At 43.1% G+C, this 19,040-nt stretch overlaps 1 protein-coding gene across 4 annotated transcripts in view; it reads left to right on the top strand.

Moving 5' to 3' along the window:
• The first annotated feature begins 8,025 nt into the window (after positions 1-8,025).
• The window catches only part of cadpsa (Ca2+-dependent activator protein for secretion a), a 244,851-nt gene continuing 233,836 nt past the window's right edge, over positions 8,026-19,040 (top strand). For 3 of the 4 annotated variants that reach the window (XM_039796736.1, XM_039796738.1, XM_039796739.1), the window contains exon 1: positions 8,339-8,683. In XM_039796736.1, the coding sequence (XP_039652670.1) occupies positions 8,339-8,683 (345 nt within the window). Of the gene's footprint in view, positions 8,684-19,040 lie in introns of all 4 variants that reach the window. The other variant, XM_039796735.1, reaches the window with a different exon arrangement.

Genomic DNA, 19,040 nt, shown 5'->3' on the forward strand with positions numbered 1-19,040 from the left:
GAGAAGGGTATGTATCGACTTGTCTAACTCTGGGGGTTACGGTGAATAAGCTAAATTCCCAATAAGTCGGCGTGTTCCTTTAAAGGAGATCCTCTGTTTGGCCGAGCAGGATGGCAAAGGTAGAGCCCCTCACGTCGAGGACTCTTGAGTGGCTGTCGGCGACGGCGAAACCCTTCTGGCGGCCGAACAGGACGGCGAGGGCAGTGCCCCTCTGGAGGCCAAGCAGGTCGGCCAAGGCGGAGCACCTCTGGAGGCCGAGCAGGTCGGCGAAAGTACAGCCCCTCAGGTGGCCAGGCAGGACGGCGTAGACTCTTGGGTGGCCGTCGGCGAAGGCAAAACCCTTCTGGCGGCCAAACAGGGTAGCGAGGGCAGTGCCCCTCTGGAGGCCGAGCAGGTCGGCTAAGGCGGAGCACCTTGGGAGGCTGCGCAGGCGAAGGGGCAGCTAGGCTGGGACCACGTGATGGGTCAGCTGGGCTGGAGCCAGGCGGCGGGTCAGCAGGGCAGGAGCCAGGCAACCAGAGCAGAGATTGACAGGGGTGCCGACAGGACACGAGGGGCAGGAGTCGGACTGACTGCCGACAGGACACAAGGGGCAGGAGTCGGTCGGACTGACAAAGGCAAAGTCTCTTCGGGGCAGGACAAGGGCAAAGTTTCTGGGGTGGTCTCAAGGTAGTCGGAGATCGGCGATGTCTCAGGGGTGCCGGAGACCGGCAAAGTCTCAGGGGCGGTCTCAGGGGCGCCGGAGACCGGCAGAGTCTTAAGGGGGAACGGGCATGGCAGGTTCATGGAGGCTGGCAAAGAAAAGGGGGCGTGGCAACTGCAGGACAGAGCTGGAATCTTCCAAACAATTATTGTTGTGACGTCATGGTGAATTGTCATATACTATTTTATAATTTCACAGAACTGGGGAGTTGATTGAGTGATAGAGGCCACAGCTCTGGTATTAAAACTGTGGTCAGATTAGTTCTAGTTTTGATGATCTTAAACCTTCTGCCAGAGGACAGTGGTTCATACAGGGAGTGGCCAGGGTGTTTGATGTCCTTCTGAATGCTGAGGCCTGTACTACGAAGCAGGATTTGGCATTAACAAGCTAACTTCAGGTTCAACCCAGGATTTTCTGTATCACGACGGTGGATTAGTTGTTACCGGGTTCAATCGCCGTGGTAACTAATGCTGAACGCCTAACCTGGTCGGGAGCAGGTTAAGTTGGAGATCAGAGATCAACCGGTGTAAAAGCATGCTTACTGACCAATCAATAGGTCGATTGATAACGGCGTCACCGTTCTTTAGAAGATCAGGCTGAGCTCGGTGCGCAGAGAGAGAGAGAGAGAGAGAGAGAGAGGGAGAGAGGTGAGCGCTCATAAAAGTTAAAACATTTAGAGACCGACAACCCCGTTAACATTCCCTGATGGGTATTTTTATGAAATATATAGATTTTAATGGGAGGGAATTACATATCGTAGATTTGCCGGCTTCTTGAGCCGTGTGTCGCCAATGCACACGTTCCAGTAGGAGGCAGTAATGCAACATATGGGATGCCAACTGAACTGTGTTCTGAGTGTCTCCGCTGATGCCAATATTATGTTTAAGCAAAGCAGCTGCTTCTGTAAAGCCTTCTGCAGGCTGTTGGGAAGACATGTCTGTATGAAGTAAGCGCTTCTTTTCCATCCACCTTCTGCCTTCTGGTTAAACTGAACTGTCTTCTGGTGTTGTGACGAAAACGACTACCTACTGAAATAGATGGGGCGGACATGCAATGCCTCCTAATGCTTCAATTCAATTCAATTTTATTTATAATATCAAATCATAACAAGAGTTATTTCAGGACACTTTACAGATAGAGTAGGTCTAGACCACACTATAATTTACAAAGACAATTTCCCCAAGAGCAAGCATTTAGTCCGACAGTGGCGAGGAAAAACACCTTTTAGGAAGAAAGCTGGGGTGTGTGACGGAGCCGGTTGGGGGTGTGATGAACAATGGCAATAATAGTCACAGCAGAGCATAGCAGGGCGTAGCAGGATGTAGCAGGGCACTGCAGAGCGTAGCAGGGTGTAACAGGGCATAGCAGGGCGCGGAGCAGGACCACTGGGATAACTGCAACCATGATTTAGGTGCCACCCTAATCCAGGGAAACATGCTGGGCAAAAGAAACACATAAAGACTCCGGGGAATAAGCTCCCCAGAGCTAGGTTAGTAACAAGCATTTCTGGAACAAGGATGCACACAAATGGAAAGAGAGAGGAGAGAGAAGCTCAGTGTGTCAAAGGAAGTCCCCCAGCAGTCTAAAACTATAACTTATTATAGAGAGACAGGTTAAGGAGAGGAGTCTGGTCGGGCTAGAACTCTCCCCTGCTGGATCTGGCTATACTGGTCTGCCATTGGTTATATGGTAGATTAATCTGACGACTATGAAGAGAAGCAGAGAAGAGAAGTGATGCCGTGTCTGAAGCTATACACCCTTCCCTTCTCCTGTTTGTATGGAATATATGTAAGAAGCACATATTTCATACAGACACGTCTTCTCAACAGCCTGCAGAAGGCCTTACAGAAGCAGCTGTGTTATTCAATCCCATTGCAAAAGTGCAACCAATGCAGTATTCCACAATGTTTTCTAAAGATTTCATGTTTTTTAAGGTAGTACATCCACTTGCGAAAAAGGTTTCGTGGAACAGAGCTCTGTTTTATATATATACTAGGGCTGTCAATCGATTCAAATAAATTAACTAATTAATTGCACAATTTGCTGTGATTAATCGCGATTAATCGCTTTTTTAAATTAAGACTGAAGCTTGTAATAATGGATATTTAAATGCTAAATCACTTAACTTTGCAAATATGAAGAAGAAAAAAAAACAAGGAAAGATTCTGCTAAGTTCAGAATGTTTAATATCTTTCAGAACAACAGCAGCAACAATTTGGCTTAGTCCTGCTTAGTACAGACTAATCTGGCAGAACATGCAACCATCTTCAGGAACCCCAACCAGCAATTTCAAACACAGAATATACTTCACTCCCCACACATTGCATGAACGAAAACTTTACCATCACGCCTTATGCACTCAAAATGTGTTGGGCACATTTTTTACTATGGTGGAAGTGCTTGAGGGTTACAGAGAGTTTCAGAAATCCTATCAAAACTACACAATTCCTTACTTGCCAGAAGTCCTGTCACTTAATGACAGCTCCAACTTGGAATGTGGTGCAGCCCCCCGCTGACACCCACCAAAACTGCTAATCAATGGCATTTTTGAAAGTCTCTTTTGAACTACAAAGGACAGTATGAGTAAGATTTGCCACACATTTTCTGACTGCAAGACTGCAGATTTGAAATATAAATGGTTCAAAATAGTAATATGTAGCCTTATGAAGTGCTTGAACCCCAAATTTTAATGTTGAAAAAAAAAACATTCTTGCATTTCTTAAACTACTAAGAGGACAGTCTGAGTAAGATATTCCATAACAGTGCCAAGTGTAAAATGTTACAAACAACAGCAACAACTGGCTTAGTCCTGCTTTACTTCAGCCAGTTACTGAGACAGACCAGTCGGTTTACATTATCAGGGGACAAAGCAGCTCTCTTCTTTTGGATGATGTGGCCTGAGTGTGAGAACAACCTCTCACAAGGCACTGTGGTTGCAGGGGTTGACAGGTACTTGCGTGCAATGCGTGCCAGCCTGGCATGTGCTCCTTCTCTCTTTGACCACCACTGTAGTGGACACCCCTCCATGTCCATTTTGGGCTCTGCTTTGTAGCGGTCCACACATTATTCTGTGGACTCTTCCTCTTCATCTGTATCCGTATCTGAAGAACCCATCAAGAAGACGGACATCCTTCTCTTCTTTGGCGGCTGTTTCTCGGTTGTATCTGAAGGTGGTTGTTGTGTAGGCCTCTCTCCCACCACCAGGTTGCTTATTGAAGCCCACACCTCACTCCTTTCAGCTTTGGGAAGACACGTAAGGTCCTTGAACCTGGGGTCAAGTGCAGTAGCGATCTTTAGCCATGTGAGGTTGGTGCTGTCCTTGCGTTTAGCTAGGTCTGTGGTAAAGAATGTCTTAAACCTCACTACATAGACTGGATCATTGTCTGAGGGCTCCATAACTCTGAGTAAGTGGCACAGGGCTGGCAACACCACAGAACAGGAGACATACTGCTCTCCCCGCAGCAGTTCAGTCACATATCTGCAATGGAAAGCACAAGATGTTTTAAACACGTCAGTAAATTGTTCTTTATTACACAGAGAAAGACAGTCACTACCTTCCTGTCAATATGCTACATATGCAGGTACACACAGAAAGAGAAGAGTGCACAGAGACACACACACACACACACACACACACGCACCAAAAAAGAAAAGATAAACTTACCTGCAAGGTTCAAGTAGTTCCTCCAGCATTTGCAGTTTGGCAAGCTCCTGTGCAGTCAACATGGCAATATTGCTGTTTTTCTGAGCCAGCGTAGTGGTCAGTGGAGATTTGTTTCGCTGGATTCGCTTGACTATCTCTATGGTAGTATTCCATCTTTTTGGAATGTCCTGAACGAGTGATTCTTCCATCTGTCCAAGTGCAACTTGCTGTTCTCTTAATTCCTGAGCATTTGATGGACTATGCTTAAAGTGCCCGACAATCTTGCGACATTTGGCCAGAACACTTTGGAATCCACTGTCGTGAAGGGAAACCGTGACCGTTCTTTGCAGACTGTGAGCCGTGCAGGGCAGGTGTTTAAATGGAAGTTGTCTTGCGGCTGCAACCATGTTACGAGCACTGTCAGTGCCAAGTGTGGTTAACTTTTCCTTGATTTTCCATTCTTTTACGACATCCAGAAAATGATCAGCACATGCATCAGCATAGTGTCGCTCTTCTGTTTTACTTACAGTTAGTGCGAACGATTGCAGATTCCATTCATTATCAATGAAGTGCGCTGTATGTATGCCTAAGTAGTTGTCATTGTTCACAGAAGTCCAATGGTCACCTGTTAGAGCGAAATTTTTTGCTTGCTCAAGCATGTTCATCTTCCGTGCCCTCTCGCTTTCATACAAAGTGTGTATTCTTGACACAATGGTTCCTCTCGAGGGGAGATTATAAGAGGTGTCTCCCGATGCAATTTGAATGACTTCTCTCAGTCCATCGTCTTCTACTATGCTAATTGGGTGGCAGTTTTTAGCTATTCAGTTAGCCAAAACATAGTTAGCGTCTCACTTACAGGCTTCGTTATTTGGCCGCGAGTACCACACTCCTGTAATGTAGATTGCCGAAACCCTGTAGATTTAGTTAGGGTAGGGTGTTTTGCTTTGAAGTGATATTTCAAAGACGAATAACTTCTGTGGTAATTAAATTCAGCCTTACAAACTGCGCAGATTACTTTTGTTTTCTCCAAAGATCCGTCGGGTAACTTTTTAAAGTGAAATTGTCATCCAAAACTCTCTCCCTATCCATCTTGATCCAGGATGGATAGCTAACGTTTTAGCGCCACAACACGGTTTGGTGGGTGGCACCATGTCATACGTCAGGTCATAGGTCAGCCGTCACACAATTTTTTTTAACAAGTTAAATATTTAAAAATTAACGCAAAAATTAACGCGGTAATTTTGACAGCCCTAATATATACATATACTTATACATATACATATATATATAGGCAGTTCCCTTTTTGTAACCTGCTCTGTGTTATTACATTACATTACATGTCATTTAGCTGACGTTTTTATCCAAAGCGACTTACAATTGCTATATATGTCAGAGGTCGCACACCTCTGGAGCAACTAGGGGTTAAGTGTCTTGTTCAGGGACACATTGGTTGATGTATCGCAGTGGGAATCGAACCCGGATCTCCCGCACCAAAGGCACGTGTCATATCAACTGCGCCATCACCACCACCACTGTGTCACATTTGACACCACAAACATAAAAACCACAACAACGTGTTGATGATGACATTTTGACTTTTGGACTTACGGAACTTGAGAATTATAATAATCACTAAATAAACATGTTTGACCTCTCTAAGATACTGTCTACCCCTCCTTCCTCTACTCCCTCCCTGCACAAATCACCATAGCAACAAGTTCTGCCACACATGCACACACGCATGTGTGGTGTTTGGCCTCTGAATCTCGTATACAAAAGTGTATACATGATGTATATGATTAACGTGATTCAATTCAATTTTATTTATAGTATCAAATCGTAAGAAGAGTTATCTCAAGACACTGTACAGATAGAGTAGGTCTAGACCACACTCTATAATTTACAAAGACCCAACAATTCCAGTCATTCCCCTAAAATATACTGTATATCAGTGTCTTCAGTGAAGCCTTGTGCTGTTCATAGTAAAACAGGTTTTTCGATATGACTTTCACTTTTAGAGCCCAGACAGTAATTTCCACGATAAGTGCCACAAATGACATCCAGCATCCGACTGCTTAACTCTGAGTCTCTTAACCACTACTACAGCCTTTACTACTACTACTACTCCTCCTATCATGGAGCCATCTTTACTGAAGGCCATTTTATCCTCTCTTTGCACGACATGTCATACAGCAGATTTAAGGTAGATCAGTACAGGTGTTACTAATGATATTAACTGTATACCTGAGGGGATGATGACCTTTGCTCAACCATTAGACCATCAAGTGGCCTATCAACCTCAATGATTCAGCTTACTTAGTATTGTTAATATTAGCATTGGGATGTGCACCAAGTAGACATTTTCCAGTCTTAACTAGCTGTTTTGGTGCCTAAACTGAACTATATATATACTATACTATTTTTAAAAGAAAAAGAAAAGAGGCAGGCTTGTGTTTTAATTTTTCTTTTTTAATATACATTACAGTGAAGATAACTGGAGTAGACATATACTGCCAAGACGAGCTGAGATGGTGACGTCATCAATTATGCTGCTGTTCCATTTGCAGAATGACTGTACTGCATCCTCCCGTCCCTGGGAGTTTGTAAGCTACTCCTGAGTCGAACTTTCCAAGTCTGGACTACCAAGCATACTTGGTATTTAGAAAGGCCTTAATTATTCATTTTAATTATTAATTTAATAATTACAGTTTCATTAAAACAGTTTCCGTTGTTGTGTGTTGTGTGTGCAGCGCGTTTCTGTATTTGGTTGTGTTTTCTCCATTTGCAGATCGGCTAGGCCTATGTGTTGTCAAATTGCTGAAGATATTTCCTTAATTGGCAGATCGTTGAGCTCTCAGTCCATGAACTAGGCTGCATACCAAGCACATAGTGGTGAAGCTTTTATTGTGAAAGCCAAACCACTTTCATTTCGGTCTGGTGCTGTAACCTGCTGTCTTTTGACTCCGATGGATCATCAGGTGGCTGTTGCTCTAATGTGCTTCCAGCGTGATCAAACAGATCCCAGAGCAGCCGGGGGTCGGGTTTCAGCACCGCGGACAGCTCAGAGGCCAGCCTCCCCCCTAACTAATTAACTAACTAACTATATCAACATTATATAGCATAGTGTTTACATAAGTAGGGCTTGATTTGGGACTCTTACCCAAAATCAAATCTGTGTGCTCAATACATATTTTTGGAAGTCTTATTTTTTGCAAATGTATTTGCAATATTAGGTAAGCATACAGACAGGCAAACAGACAGACAGACAGATAAATAGATAGATGGATAGATGGATGGATGGATAGATGGATAGATAGGTAGGTAGATATTTTAATTCGTTAAATTCGTAATTTAGTCATCATTAATTTGATCATTTATGCTTTTGAATTCCTTGGTGAAGCTTTTATTGTGAAAGCCAAACCACTTTCATTCCGGTCTGGTGCTGTAACCTGCTGTCTTTTGACTCCGATGGATCATCAGGTGGCTGTTGCTCTAATGTGCTTCTAGCGTGATCAAACAGATCCCAGAGCAGCCGGGGGTCGGGTTTCAGCACCGCGGTCAGCTCCACCCCGCCACCCCACCCCACCCCTCGGCAGGCAGCACAGCACCTACACATCAACGCTTCCTCCTGTTCTCCCTCCCTGCGACCCCTCCCCCTTTATATCTGCTCTCACGATAAATCCCTCCTATGTGCCACTGTCTGGTAGACTTGAAAGGCTGGGAAATCACGCAACCAAGCAGACTCTACAACACTTTCATGTTTCTGGCCGAGATTGACTCGTCTGACGGCAGCTGTTCTTATTCTTGAAAAGCAACAGTCAGAACCGCTCATCAGTCAGGCTTTTGCGTCTCCACAGCGGCTTCCCCTGACTCTCACCCTCTGTGGCTGACGCTGAAGCTGATCGGCATCTTTTTTTTTTTCCTTCTACTTTTGCAGTTTTACCTTTGCAGCAGGTAGCCTAGTCTTTATTCTCCAACCGAGCCTCGGCAGCATGTTGGACCCGTCTTCCAGCGAAGAGGAAGGGGATGAGATAGTGGAGGTGGAGCGCAAAGAGGTGGCGGCCCCGAAGAGCCTCGGAGGAGCCCGTCTGTCACCGGGCCGAGCCTCCGAAGGCGACGCAGGGCTCCAGCCACGGGGCCGAGGGAGCGGCGGGGGCCGACCCTCCAGCCCCAGCCCGTCGTTGGGCAACGACAAGGAGAAAGAGGACCTGGAGAAGATGCAGAGAGATGAGGAGGAGAGGAAAAAGAGACTCCAGCTGTATGTGTTTGTGATGCGCTGCATTGCTTATCCCTTCAACGCAAAGCAACCTACTGACATGGCCAGGAGGCAGCAGAAGGTAAGATCAGTGTGGAAAACGAGAAACCAGGGCTAACTTTAAAACTGTTTTTTTATTTATTTTATTTTATTTTTTTTAATTCATCTTTCATTTTTAGAAGGCATCGCTAAGATACATGACACCAACTGTTGCTTCCACAGTCGCACCATCGCTGGATGCCTTTCGGTCGAATATTCAAGAATGCAAACATATATCTCAGTTTACTCAACCATGTAGGCTATAGTCAGATATGATCTTTAACATATTGGAACCTAATGCACACCGCACGAGGATCCACACCTCAATACTTTCATTAGAGAAGGTAGTCGACTTTGATGGATTAAAGTGCAGTCTGAGATGATAAACCATACCTCACTGCCCACAAAGCATCAGCAGCAAGAACAAATGTCGACTTGGCATCTCTTTTGATTGCAAATATTTTTCTTTACTCCCTCCACCCAACATCCTGGCACGATGATGGTGACAAAGCTAAACTGTGCCAGAAAGATTTAAAAAAGGTTTGAGAAACAAGGAAATGAGTAAATCCAAACTAAAGACAGACAGGGTTAGACAAAAAGGAGAGGCTGAAGATGGCATGAGAGAGAGAGAAAGAGAGAGAGAGAGAGAGAGAGAGAGAGCGCTGGCGCGCACGAGAGCGCATTTGTATTCATGTTGTTCCCACCCATTGTAGTAGCTCTTGCATGTGTGTGAATTGCATCTGGGCTGTCCCCTCCTCCTGCTAGTCTCAAGCTTATATTAGAACAATCTGTTGCACAGGAGACATTGCCCCTCTACACCACTGCCTAGAGATGGTCCAATACCATTTGTCTGCTTCCTGGTACCGATTCCGCTGAACTTGCGTATCGGCCGATACCGAGTACCGATCTGATACCAGTGTGTCGTATATATTTTATTATGTTTTAAAAACTGCATACTACTATCCGTGCTACGGTCTGGCTAAGGTTAAACTCTTTGTGAAACATGATCAAACACAAACAATGAATGCCATAGAACCTTCTTTTTATTATCCAGTTTGACAGTGAGTCATAACAGAAAAGAACGTAAACTACTTTCAAGCAGATTTTATTCAAGGCTAAATTCGGTGTTATGGGATCGATAAGCTCAAGTACTTTTTACAAAACCGATACCAGCAGTTTAGGTGGTATTGGAGGCTATACCCTTACTGTTATTGGAACATCTCTACCACTGACCAGTGCCTTCCTCTATATGGGAGAAATGTTTCTATACACAGTCTATCAGCTTTGACGTGGTCCTTCAGGAATATCACTATACCTAACACAACCTGAGGTATTTTAAAACAATGCATTGGTTGGGAAATACCATAAAACACTCTTTTTTAAATATACACCCTGTGACATTGACTATGTTTACATGCACACCAATATTCCACTATTATTCTGAATGTGACAATATTCTGAATTTGATACAGATCATGTAAACAGCATTTTCCGGATGGATATTCTGAATAAGGCCTTTTTCCGAACATAGCATTTTCCGATTAAGACATGTGGGATATTCCAGTATTATTCAGGTTTTGGAGGCATTGTTTGGACATGTATACAGTGCATTCAGTCAGGGGTTTTACCGCAGTTTACGGCCAGTTTACGACCTCTTGCCTGTTTACGGTTTATGGTCAGCTTTGTGCGTTGCTATGGTTACTGTACACAAACCAACCAGCCAACAGTTTGCAAGCCTGCAGACCCGATAAGAAGGAGAAACACAGCTACTTTTAAACCTTATCAAAGACTTCGATATCAACAGGTTTTTGGATATGAGCAAACATCGCTACGCCAACCTTTTCAAGAAGCTGGTTGAAGGAATGAAAGAGGGAGGCTGTGTTCGCACGCTCCAACAAGTCCTCCACCGTTGGAAAACTATGAAAAAAATCCTATTTTGCACGGCTACATGTAAACGGGAATATTAGTGGAATATTCACTTTCATTAGCCATGTAAACGGAATAAGGGACAAAACCGTAATTTTATGTCCATGTAAACTAGGGCTGTCCCAAACGATTATTTAAAAAAAAATTTATCTAGCGATTATTTTTTCGATTAGTCGACTAATCTAACGATTCATTTTTTAGTTAGTGATTATTTTCCCATTGCTCAATTATTAACAATTTACACAAAAACAAATTTCAATAAGGCTCAAATCTCTATTTATTCAAATTGTTTAACACTGCACTGTTCAAGTAAAATGAATTTGTAGTGCAACCTGAAGCCAGATGTACGCTATCAGTCCAACCACAAAATAAAGTCACTTTCAGGAGGAATACAAAAATTTAAACTTAAAGTAAACAGAGCAAGTGTACAAAGAGTAGCCTGTATTTGCTTTTTTTAACAGTAGGTAAAATAATGAATAAGCTCTTGTTTAACATCTAAGCTCTTTTCCCTTTAATTAAATTTAATTATTTGTATCTTAAGGCTGGTTAAGCACTGTAGGGAGGAGAAGTTGGACAGTTTTTTGTCTCGTTCCAGTGATTGGCACATCTGGGTGATGGCGTTGGATATGCGTTAGCATGTCCACCACTCTCTCGCCTGTAGCCTACTACTGTAACTGACCTTATTTTTGTCGACGCATTTACGTAATCGATGACGTCGACTACGTCGACGAATCGTCCCATCCCTAATGTAAACGTAGTCAGAGTTGTAGCACTGTTTGTGAACTTGGGGTCTGCAGACCCATGGTCTGTAGCAGTGTTCCAGGCCTTTCAAGACAGCATGGCTCTGAAGGTGCAGTGCTTTTTTTTTTAACTGTGGTATTAATAGTTTTACTTCAGAAATTGTTTTTCTGAGTACTTCTTCTACCACTGCCAATACAAACATGCCAGTTAGAGAAAGGATGAAAAGTCAAGCAAGACGCTGTTTGCTTGAGCCCCGCCTATTCATTATATTATTATATTGAATATTTCAGTTAATGTAGTTTCGCCAAAACCAATCATTTTGTAATTTTAGTCAAACTGACTTCACGTAAGATTTTATCCAATACATCTCATTATCTGATGAAAAACACAGGTGCTTACCGACAATGTTATCTTCGCTTCACAACTGACTTTAGCAATTTAGATAACAGACACTTAACTGTTCTGATGTTACTACAGACATGTGAAGTCATCACAGACTTTTGTCTCATTCATACCATTTCAGAATGAAACATGGATGGATGAAACGGCTAATTAGATTTGTTTACTTATTTATCAAAGGTGCCGTAATGCAGTTCCAGATCATTCTGGGCAACTTTAACCCCTTTGCAGTTACTCCAGGTCGTCTCAGTAATGCACGGTTCAGCCGCACTCATCTGGCGAGCCATCTTGAGAGCCGATCTTCAAAAATATGTGATACTCAACCACCCAAACCGGACCGTGTACAGAGACGGACTCAGCCAACACAGGCAGTGTGAGTTTGTCTTTGTTTGAGAGCGAGAGCGAGAGACGGAGAGGAGAAGAATAGGTGGAAGGCAACAAAAATAAAGAGTTTCTATTTTTTTAAGTGGAACTTTAACGACATTTTAGTCTTGTTTTTTCTTTAAGGGAATTGCATGTTGATATCGCCACAGTCAGTGTTTAATGATAGCGGTACTGCCTTGTCATTATTATTGTTAACAATATTAACACTTCAACCAACTGAGTTGCAACAGCAGAGAGCTTAGTTTTCTTTTCTCAACCTTTATCGTGTGTTCGCTTATTTTATTAATATTGAACGTGTTGTGTTCAGGGGCCAGCCCTGCTCTATCTATAAAAGGAAGGACGTCTTTCCCTCTTTTGCGCAGGCGGGTCGGACATCAGGACGGGCCGATAGAGACTCCTTCCTCAGAGCTAGCAAAACGCGCTGAAAATCAAAAGTTTCTGAAAATTGAAAAGTTTTGATGAAGATTTGGATAGTGCAATAAGTTGTTATAAAGACGTATCACATAGTCGACATACATCTTTTAATTTTTAATGTGGTGTTTTCTATTTTGGGGATTTAGCCATTTCATAGCCAGGGCTCGCCTCCAAATCTGCAAATGTTCCACCAAAACAAGTTCCCTACCAAGATTATTTTGCAAGGGCACCATCTCTGCATCCTGGCCTTAGCGCTGTCCAAGATGATCGTGATTGGTTTAAATAAATTAAATTTAACCCGGAGAGTTTTTTCCCCTGAGTGCGGAATTATGATGGGTTTAGCCAGACATTTTGGGACCGATTGGTACACACAGCGATACACTGGTAGGAGCTTGATTGATTGATTGATTTTATTTGACCACTTAAATATAAAAATATGAAACAGTACTCTATGTCATAAATTAAAGGTCCCATGACATGATGCTCTTTGGATGCTTTTATATAGGCCTTAGTGGTCCCCTAATACTGTATCTGAAGTCTCTTTTATATAGACCTTAGTGGTCCCCTAATACTGTATCTGAAGTCTCTTTTATATAGGCCTTAGTGGTCCCCTAATACTGTATCTGAAGTCTCTTTTATATAGACCTTAGTGGTCCCCTAATACTGTATCTGAAGTCTCTTTTATATAGGCCTTAGTGGTCCCCTAATACTGTATCTGAAGTCTCTTTTATATAGGCCTTAGTGGTCCCCTAATACTGTATCTGAAGTCTCTTTCCTGAAATTCAGCCTTGGTGCAGAATTACAGCCACTAGAGCCAGTCCCACAATGAGCTTTCCTTAGTATGTGCCATTTCTGTGTCTGTAGCTATTGAGGAGGAGAGAGGGGGGGGAGAGTGGGGGTGTGGCCTTGACCAACTGCCACTTTCCTCGTTTGAAAGCCATGATGTCTCTTTCTCATGGGTGGGCCAAATTCTCTGGGCGGGCAAAGCAGAGAAAGGGGAGGTAACCTTGCTCCTTATGAGGTCATAAGGAGAAGATTCCAGATCGGCCCATCTGAGCTTTCATTTTCTCAAAAACAGAGCAGGATAGCCAGGGCTCGGTTTACACCTATCACCATAGCCACTGGGGACCATAGGCTTGGCTCTCGACGAAGGCGGTCGCATTTCTCTCCCTCTCCTCCCGTTGCCTACCCTGCTTTGCTCTCTCGTTTAGTCTTTGTCTCTGTGTACTTTTGAGAGTCTCTCTCTCTGCACTGCTCCAAAAAAAAACATAAACACCCAGGAATTATGGATTTGATCAACTGGTCTCTCAGCGCAAATGACACCATCTTCTCGACGGGGAGCCTGGGTTCGGGGGAACCTGATTGCCCTGCCGGAATGTTCGCATCTGGCTACACGATGGACGCGTGGGAGAGGTGGCGGGTCGTGTGTCTGGCGGCTCTTTCCGTGGAGGACATTGAAGATATCTACCTATTCGGAACCATGATAGCAGGTATTTTGCTGATTGGCTCAGGCATTACCCTGGTTTATCGAGAAATTAGGAAGAAGACGGGAGCCGAGCAAAGTACGAGGCTGCCCGTCATGGTCGAAGCTGTGGGCAGAGCTGTTGGAACTCAGATTGTGACTATGAACACTATGAACCACAACTTGGATTACATCTTGGTGAAACTGACAGCTTTGGAAGGTCTGGACAACATCTTGGAGAAACTCACGGCTTTACAAAGGAAAATTGATCGATTCGGAGACCAGAATGGACGTTTTAGAGAAGACGTGTGTAACTAAATGCGCCTACTCGCCCTAAGACAAAACAAATTCCAATCTTATCTTTCGGCTCCCCTGCACCAGCACTGGCCTTGGCCGAGGCCGGTGTTGTACAACACCTCCCCCTGGAAGCACTGCAGCGAGACACACTCTTGCGTTCCTTACCCGACTCCCACAGACACCTGCTGATTGTTGACTCGGACTGGGTCCTGTTCAAGGTTGACTCCATGGCAACCGGCTGTGTATCGCTATGACAATCGTGCGGACTGAGACAACGTGATTATGGGGCCAGGCGTAGTTTGACTATGCAGGCCTACACACACACGAACCCTTACATATATACAGATATGCAATCACCCACCACACCCCGTATCTCGCCTTCGCCGTTTTGTAACCCCAGTCAGGCGGGCAGGTCTGTGACCAGCGCCTTTGTTTTGGCTGCAGGACCAGATGGCTGCTTGCCTGTGCTGGACTACCTGCACCCCAACACTCCCCTCCCCCAATGCGTGTCTTGTGTGCTCTTGTATTGGTTATGTGCTTATGTTGCTGAGGTGTTTTTTTCCTGTTCCCACACTGTACTATCGGGGGCATAGTCTGGGAGTTGCCTTTTTCTCCTTGTCTCTCCTCATGTCATGCTGTATTTTCTTTACCCCATTGTATGTTTGTATGTACCTTGTAAAGCGCTTTGTGAAATTTATCTGTGAAATGCGCTCTATAAATAAACTTTGAATTGAATTGAATTGAATAGGCTGGCTGGGGAACACATATTAATGTTAAAAAACCTCATAAAGAGAAATTGTCATGCCATGGGACCTTTAAAATACATAAATAGTCAGGTATGACACAATAAAGCCCAAAGACTTATTTCCATTGTGGTCCCTATAAGGGCAGGGGGAGAGGACAAGTGGCAGCAGATCATTCATCATACATTCAACAAATCCATCCATATTATACAGAAAAATTTACAATAAATAATATATATAATAATGACTATGATTGGCACCTAAGCCATACTTTCAAACCCTGTTTAAAACTGCCTATGCTTCTTACTTGTCTTGAGTGTACCAGGTAACCTGTTCCAAAGGGTAGTTCCAGCATAAAGAAAAGACTGTTTGCCCAGATTAGTGTTAAATCTGGGGGGTACAGAATCTTTTGAGCTACCCCTAGTGAAGTACCTGTAAACTTCATTTACTCTATTAAAATAATTTCTAAAATCTTTGGGAACATCTCCATAAACAATTTTATGTACCATGCCCAGCTGCATCTGAGACACTCGATCCTCAACTTTCAACCATCCCACCCTTTCAAAGTGGGAAGATTCCAGATGAATTCTTATGGGAAGGTCTAAAATAAGACTGATTCATTTATTTTGAGATTTCTGAAGCCTATGTTTCAGGTTCCCTTGGACACCATTGTACCATGAGCCACATGCATAATCAAAATAAGGCTGAATTAAAGCTCCTGCCAGAATTAGCTTTGTTTTTTCATCCAAAAACTTTGATATTCTGGCCAAAAAGCGGACTCTCTGATTTACTTTGGTGATTACCTTTTGGGCCTGGACCTACTCCTGATAATTTGCAATCTAACAAACATCCAAGATTGATTCCTTGGCAGTAATTACAGTATCTCTAGCTAGGACCTTAAAACCTGAGGCTTTCTTTAACTTTATCTTTGTTCCAAACAATATAGATTCATAGGTTTTTCCTAAATTAAGTGATAATCTGTTATCAGCCATCCACATGCTAAGCCATCCACATGCTAACATTTAGAAGTTTAGAAGTGTGCTTTCAATCATATTTTTATCCTTGTGAGAAACAACCAGCGCAGAATCATCTGCATATAAAAAAAGACTGCATGAAGCAGTCTTTAGGTCATTTATATATAGCAGAAAGAAAAGTGGACCCAAAACGCTCCCTTGAGGTACCCCACAGTCAATGCCTTTTGGTTGAGACATTTTCCCCCCAATGTCCACTACTTGCATTATATTCTCCCTTTGAGGAGCCCACCCATTTCTGTGCTAATTCACTAAACCCATGGCTTTCAATTTATACATTAAAACACAATGGTCGACTGTATCAAAGGCTTTTTGTAAGTCTAACATGACCATGCCGCAGAAGTTACCTCCTTTTTTGTATAATCAGTTAGAAACAGTAAACAGGAATCCGTAGAGTGTGATTTACAAAAGCCAAACTGGAACTCATAAAGTAGGTTTTGTGATTTTAAGTAATTATCAATCTGTTAAAAAAATGATCCTTTCAATTATCTTTAACAGACAACCAAGAATTGAGGCAGGTCTATAATTACCAGGGTCTAGTTTACTCCCTTTCTTATATAATGGAATCACTCTGGCAATCTTGAGGTCATTGGGAAAGTATCCTTGTTTTATTTACCTGTTTACAATATGAGTAATGCTCAGAGTAATCAGCGGCATCCCTCATGAATCTAGATGGAATAGAATCTATTCCTGTGGCTTTAGAGCCATCAAGCCTTATCAGCTTCTCAAAAACAAGTGCCTCCCTCACCTTTTCAAAAAAGAAACTCCCTGCTTGGACACCTAACTGAGAGTAAAAGTCCTGCACATGACTTTCACCATATTGACCAGTCTGGCCAGGTAACTTTTCCACAAGCTTCCTGGCAACAGATGAGAAATACTTTTTAAAGCTATCTGCCACTATCTCCTTCTCTGATGTAATGTTGCCAAGATCTAGAGTGATATTAGTGTTTTTTGTTTTTAGCCTTTTACTGTAGCCAAGTTGCTTAAGGGGTTTCCATAACTTTCCTGAGTAATTTCTGTATTCAGCAATTTTTTCATTGAAATATGCCTTTTTACTATTGACCACTAATCTGTTAACTTAATTTCTTGCCTTTTTATAATCAGCCCAACTCTGCTCATCCTTGTTTTCTCTGAATTTACCATACTACCTATTTCTTATCCTAACTGCCTCAAGGATGTCATCATTTACCCAGGGTGCTGTTCTCTGCTTTATTCTAATTTCTTTATATGGGGCTACTTTATCTACAGCTTCTAAAAACATACTTTTAAATAAGCACCATGCTCTGTTAACATCACTACATTGCAAAACCGAAGACCAGTTCATTTTTATTTAAAAAGCCATTCAGCGCTTCTTTGCTATACTTTTTCAGTGACCGGGTTTTTATAGAAGTATGACAGTTGAGCACTGCTTGCTTGATAACAGAATGGTCACTCAACCCATGTTTTATAACCCCACTTTCTGTTACCTTAGATTTGTCTGACACTAGGACAAGGTCAATCGTGGTTTGGGTGGTAGAACGCACATGTGTAGGTTCATTAATCAGCTGATGTAAACTATAGGAGCGACAGAAATTCATCAATATTTCATACCCAGAAATATAAATTTTCTGAAAATCAGTCTTGAAATCCCCCAACATGATAACTTCAGATTTAACCAAGTCCATGCAATTTGAGCAAACATTCTCTAAAAGTTCAGAAAACTGTGTTTGATCAGGCGGTCTGTAACGTGCAAATTAGTATGGGCTTACTCTTCGGTAGCAAAATATCTAACCAAACCGCTTCAACCTGCTCACTATTTAAGTCCGTTCTATGATTAAAACCAATGTCCACTCTTACATATATGCTCACCCCTCCACCTTTGGGGTTTTGATCTCTCCTAATTCCCAAATAGCTCTCCAATTCAATTTCAGCGTCCGTAATGGAGTCATCCAGTCATGTCTCTGTGAAATAAAATATTCCCACCTTTCTGCTTTTGATGAGATGTCGGATCTCTGTGATTTTTGGGAGAAGGCTTCTGACGTTGAGATGAAGCAGGTGTAATCCTCTCACCGACATGAAAGAATCCACATTCAATATCTCTTTGTAGAGACCCTCCAGCTATTCCAAGAGTGACTGCTCCACGGGGGCCTGTGGATCCAATCTCCTGGCCTGCTCCACACCGCGCTCCTGGATCACTGTCGCGTCTCCCAGCTCCGGATCTCCACCACTTCTCCCGGCGCCTCCACGCACGCTTCCACTCCGCTCCAAACCATCGCACATGCCATGGCCTATTTGACATCGTATTCCTTGGTCCACGTTCCCGCATCGGGCCCAGGCAGATGCAAATTATCAATTAATCACCATTCACTTGCCTTTTGACACCACCTTTATCATTGCGCTTGTCTGGATACCAGCATGGATAGAGAAATGTGTCCATGAGGATTTTCTTCCCATAACCAAGTTTTTTTTTAAGCAAAAGTTTGTTTGATTGAGCATAGCAACTATGTAAATGTCCCTCGAAACCGATGTTAGGGCCGTTTTCTAAAAAGATAATAATAAATATGTATGCTAAAAGCACCACAAGCACACCACACTTGCCAGCTGCCATCTTGGACGGCGTACTTGGACGGAACTTAGCGCCGCCCAAGACGATTGTGATTGATTTAAAGAAATGTAAACAACCCAGAGCATTTTTTTCCCTCCTATCCCAGGCATCTGTGGGGTAGCCAAAACCTTACTCCACAGCGCTGTGGAAATAGGTCAGGCAATGCGAGACAACCTCATGTTTACTTCATATTTCACACAAAGGGCCCTGGTGAGGGCAGATCACCCCCACAGTGCTCACTACGGTTCTTGCTATTTTCTGTCCGTGTCAACATGTTATTTTGGTCTCACCACGTTAACCTGTATCTACTTCATTGTCCCCATGAGATACCCCTCCACTCTGGGGAGTGCATGATGAAAGACACTTTCGTTTTATATACAGTGAGAGGCTTTCACATCACCTATCTTCATGTATTCAAC

The sequence above is a fragment of the Perca fluviatilis genome, chromosome 4 (genome assembly GCF_010015445.1).
Source record: "Perca fluviatilis chromosome 4, GENO_Pfluv_1.0, whole genome shotgun sequence".
Classification (NCBI taxonomy): Eukaryota; Metazoa; Chordata; class Actinopteri; order Perciformes; family Percidae; genus Perca; species Perca fluviatilis.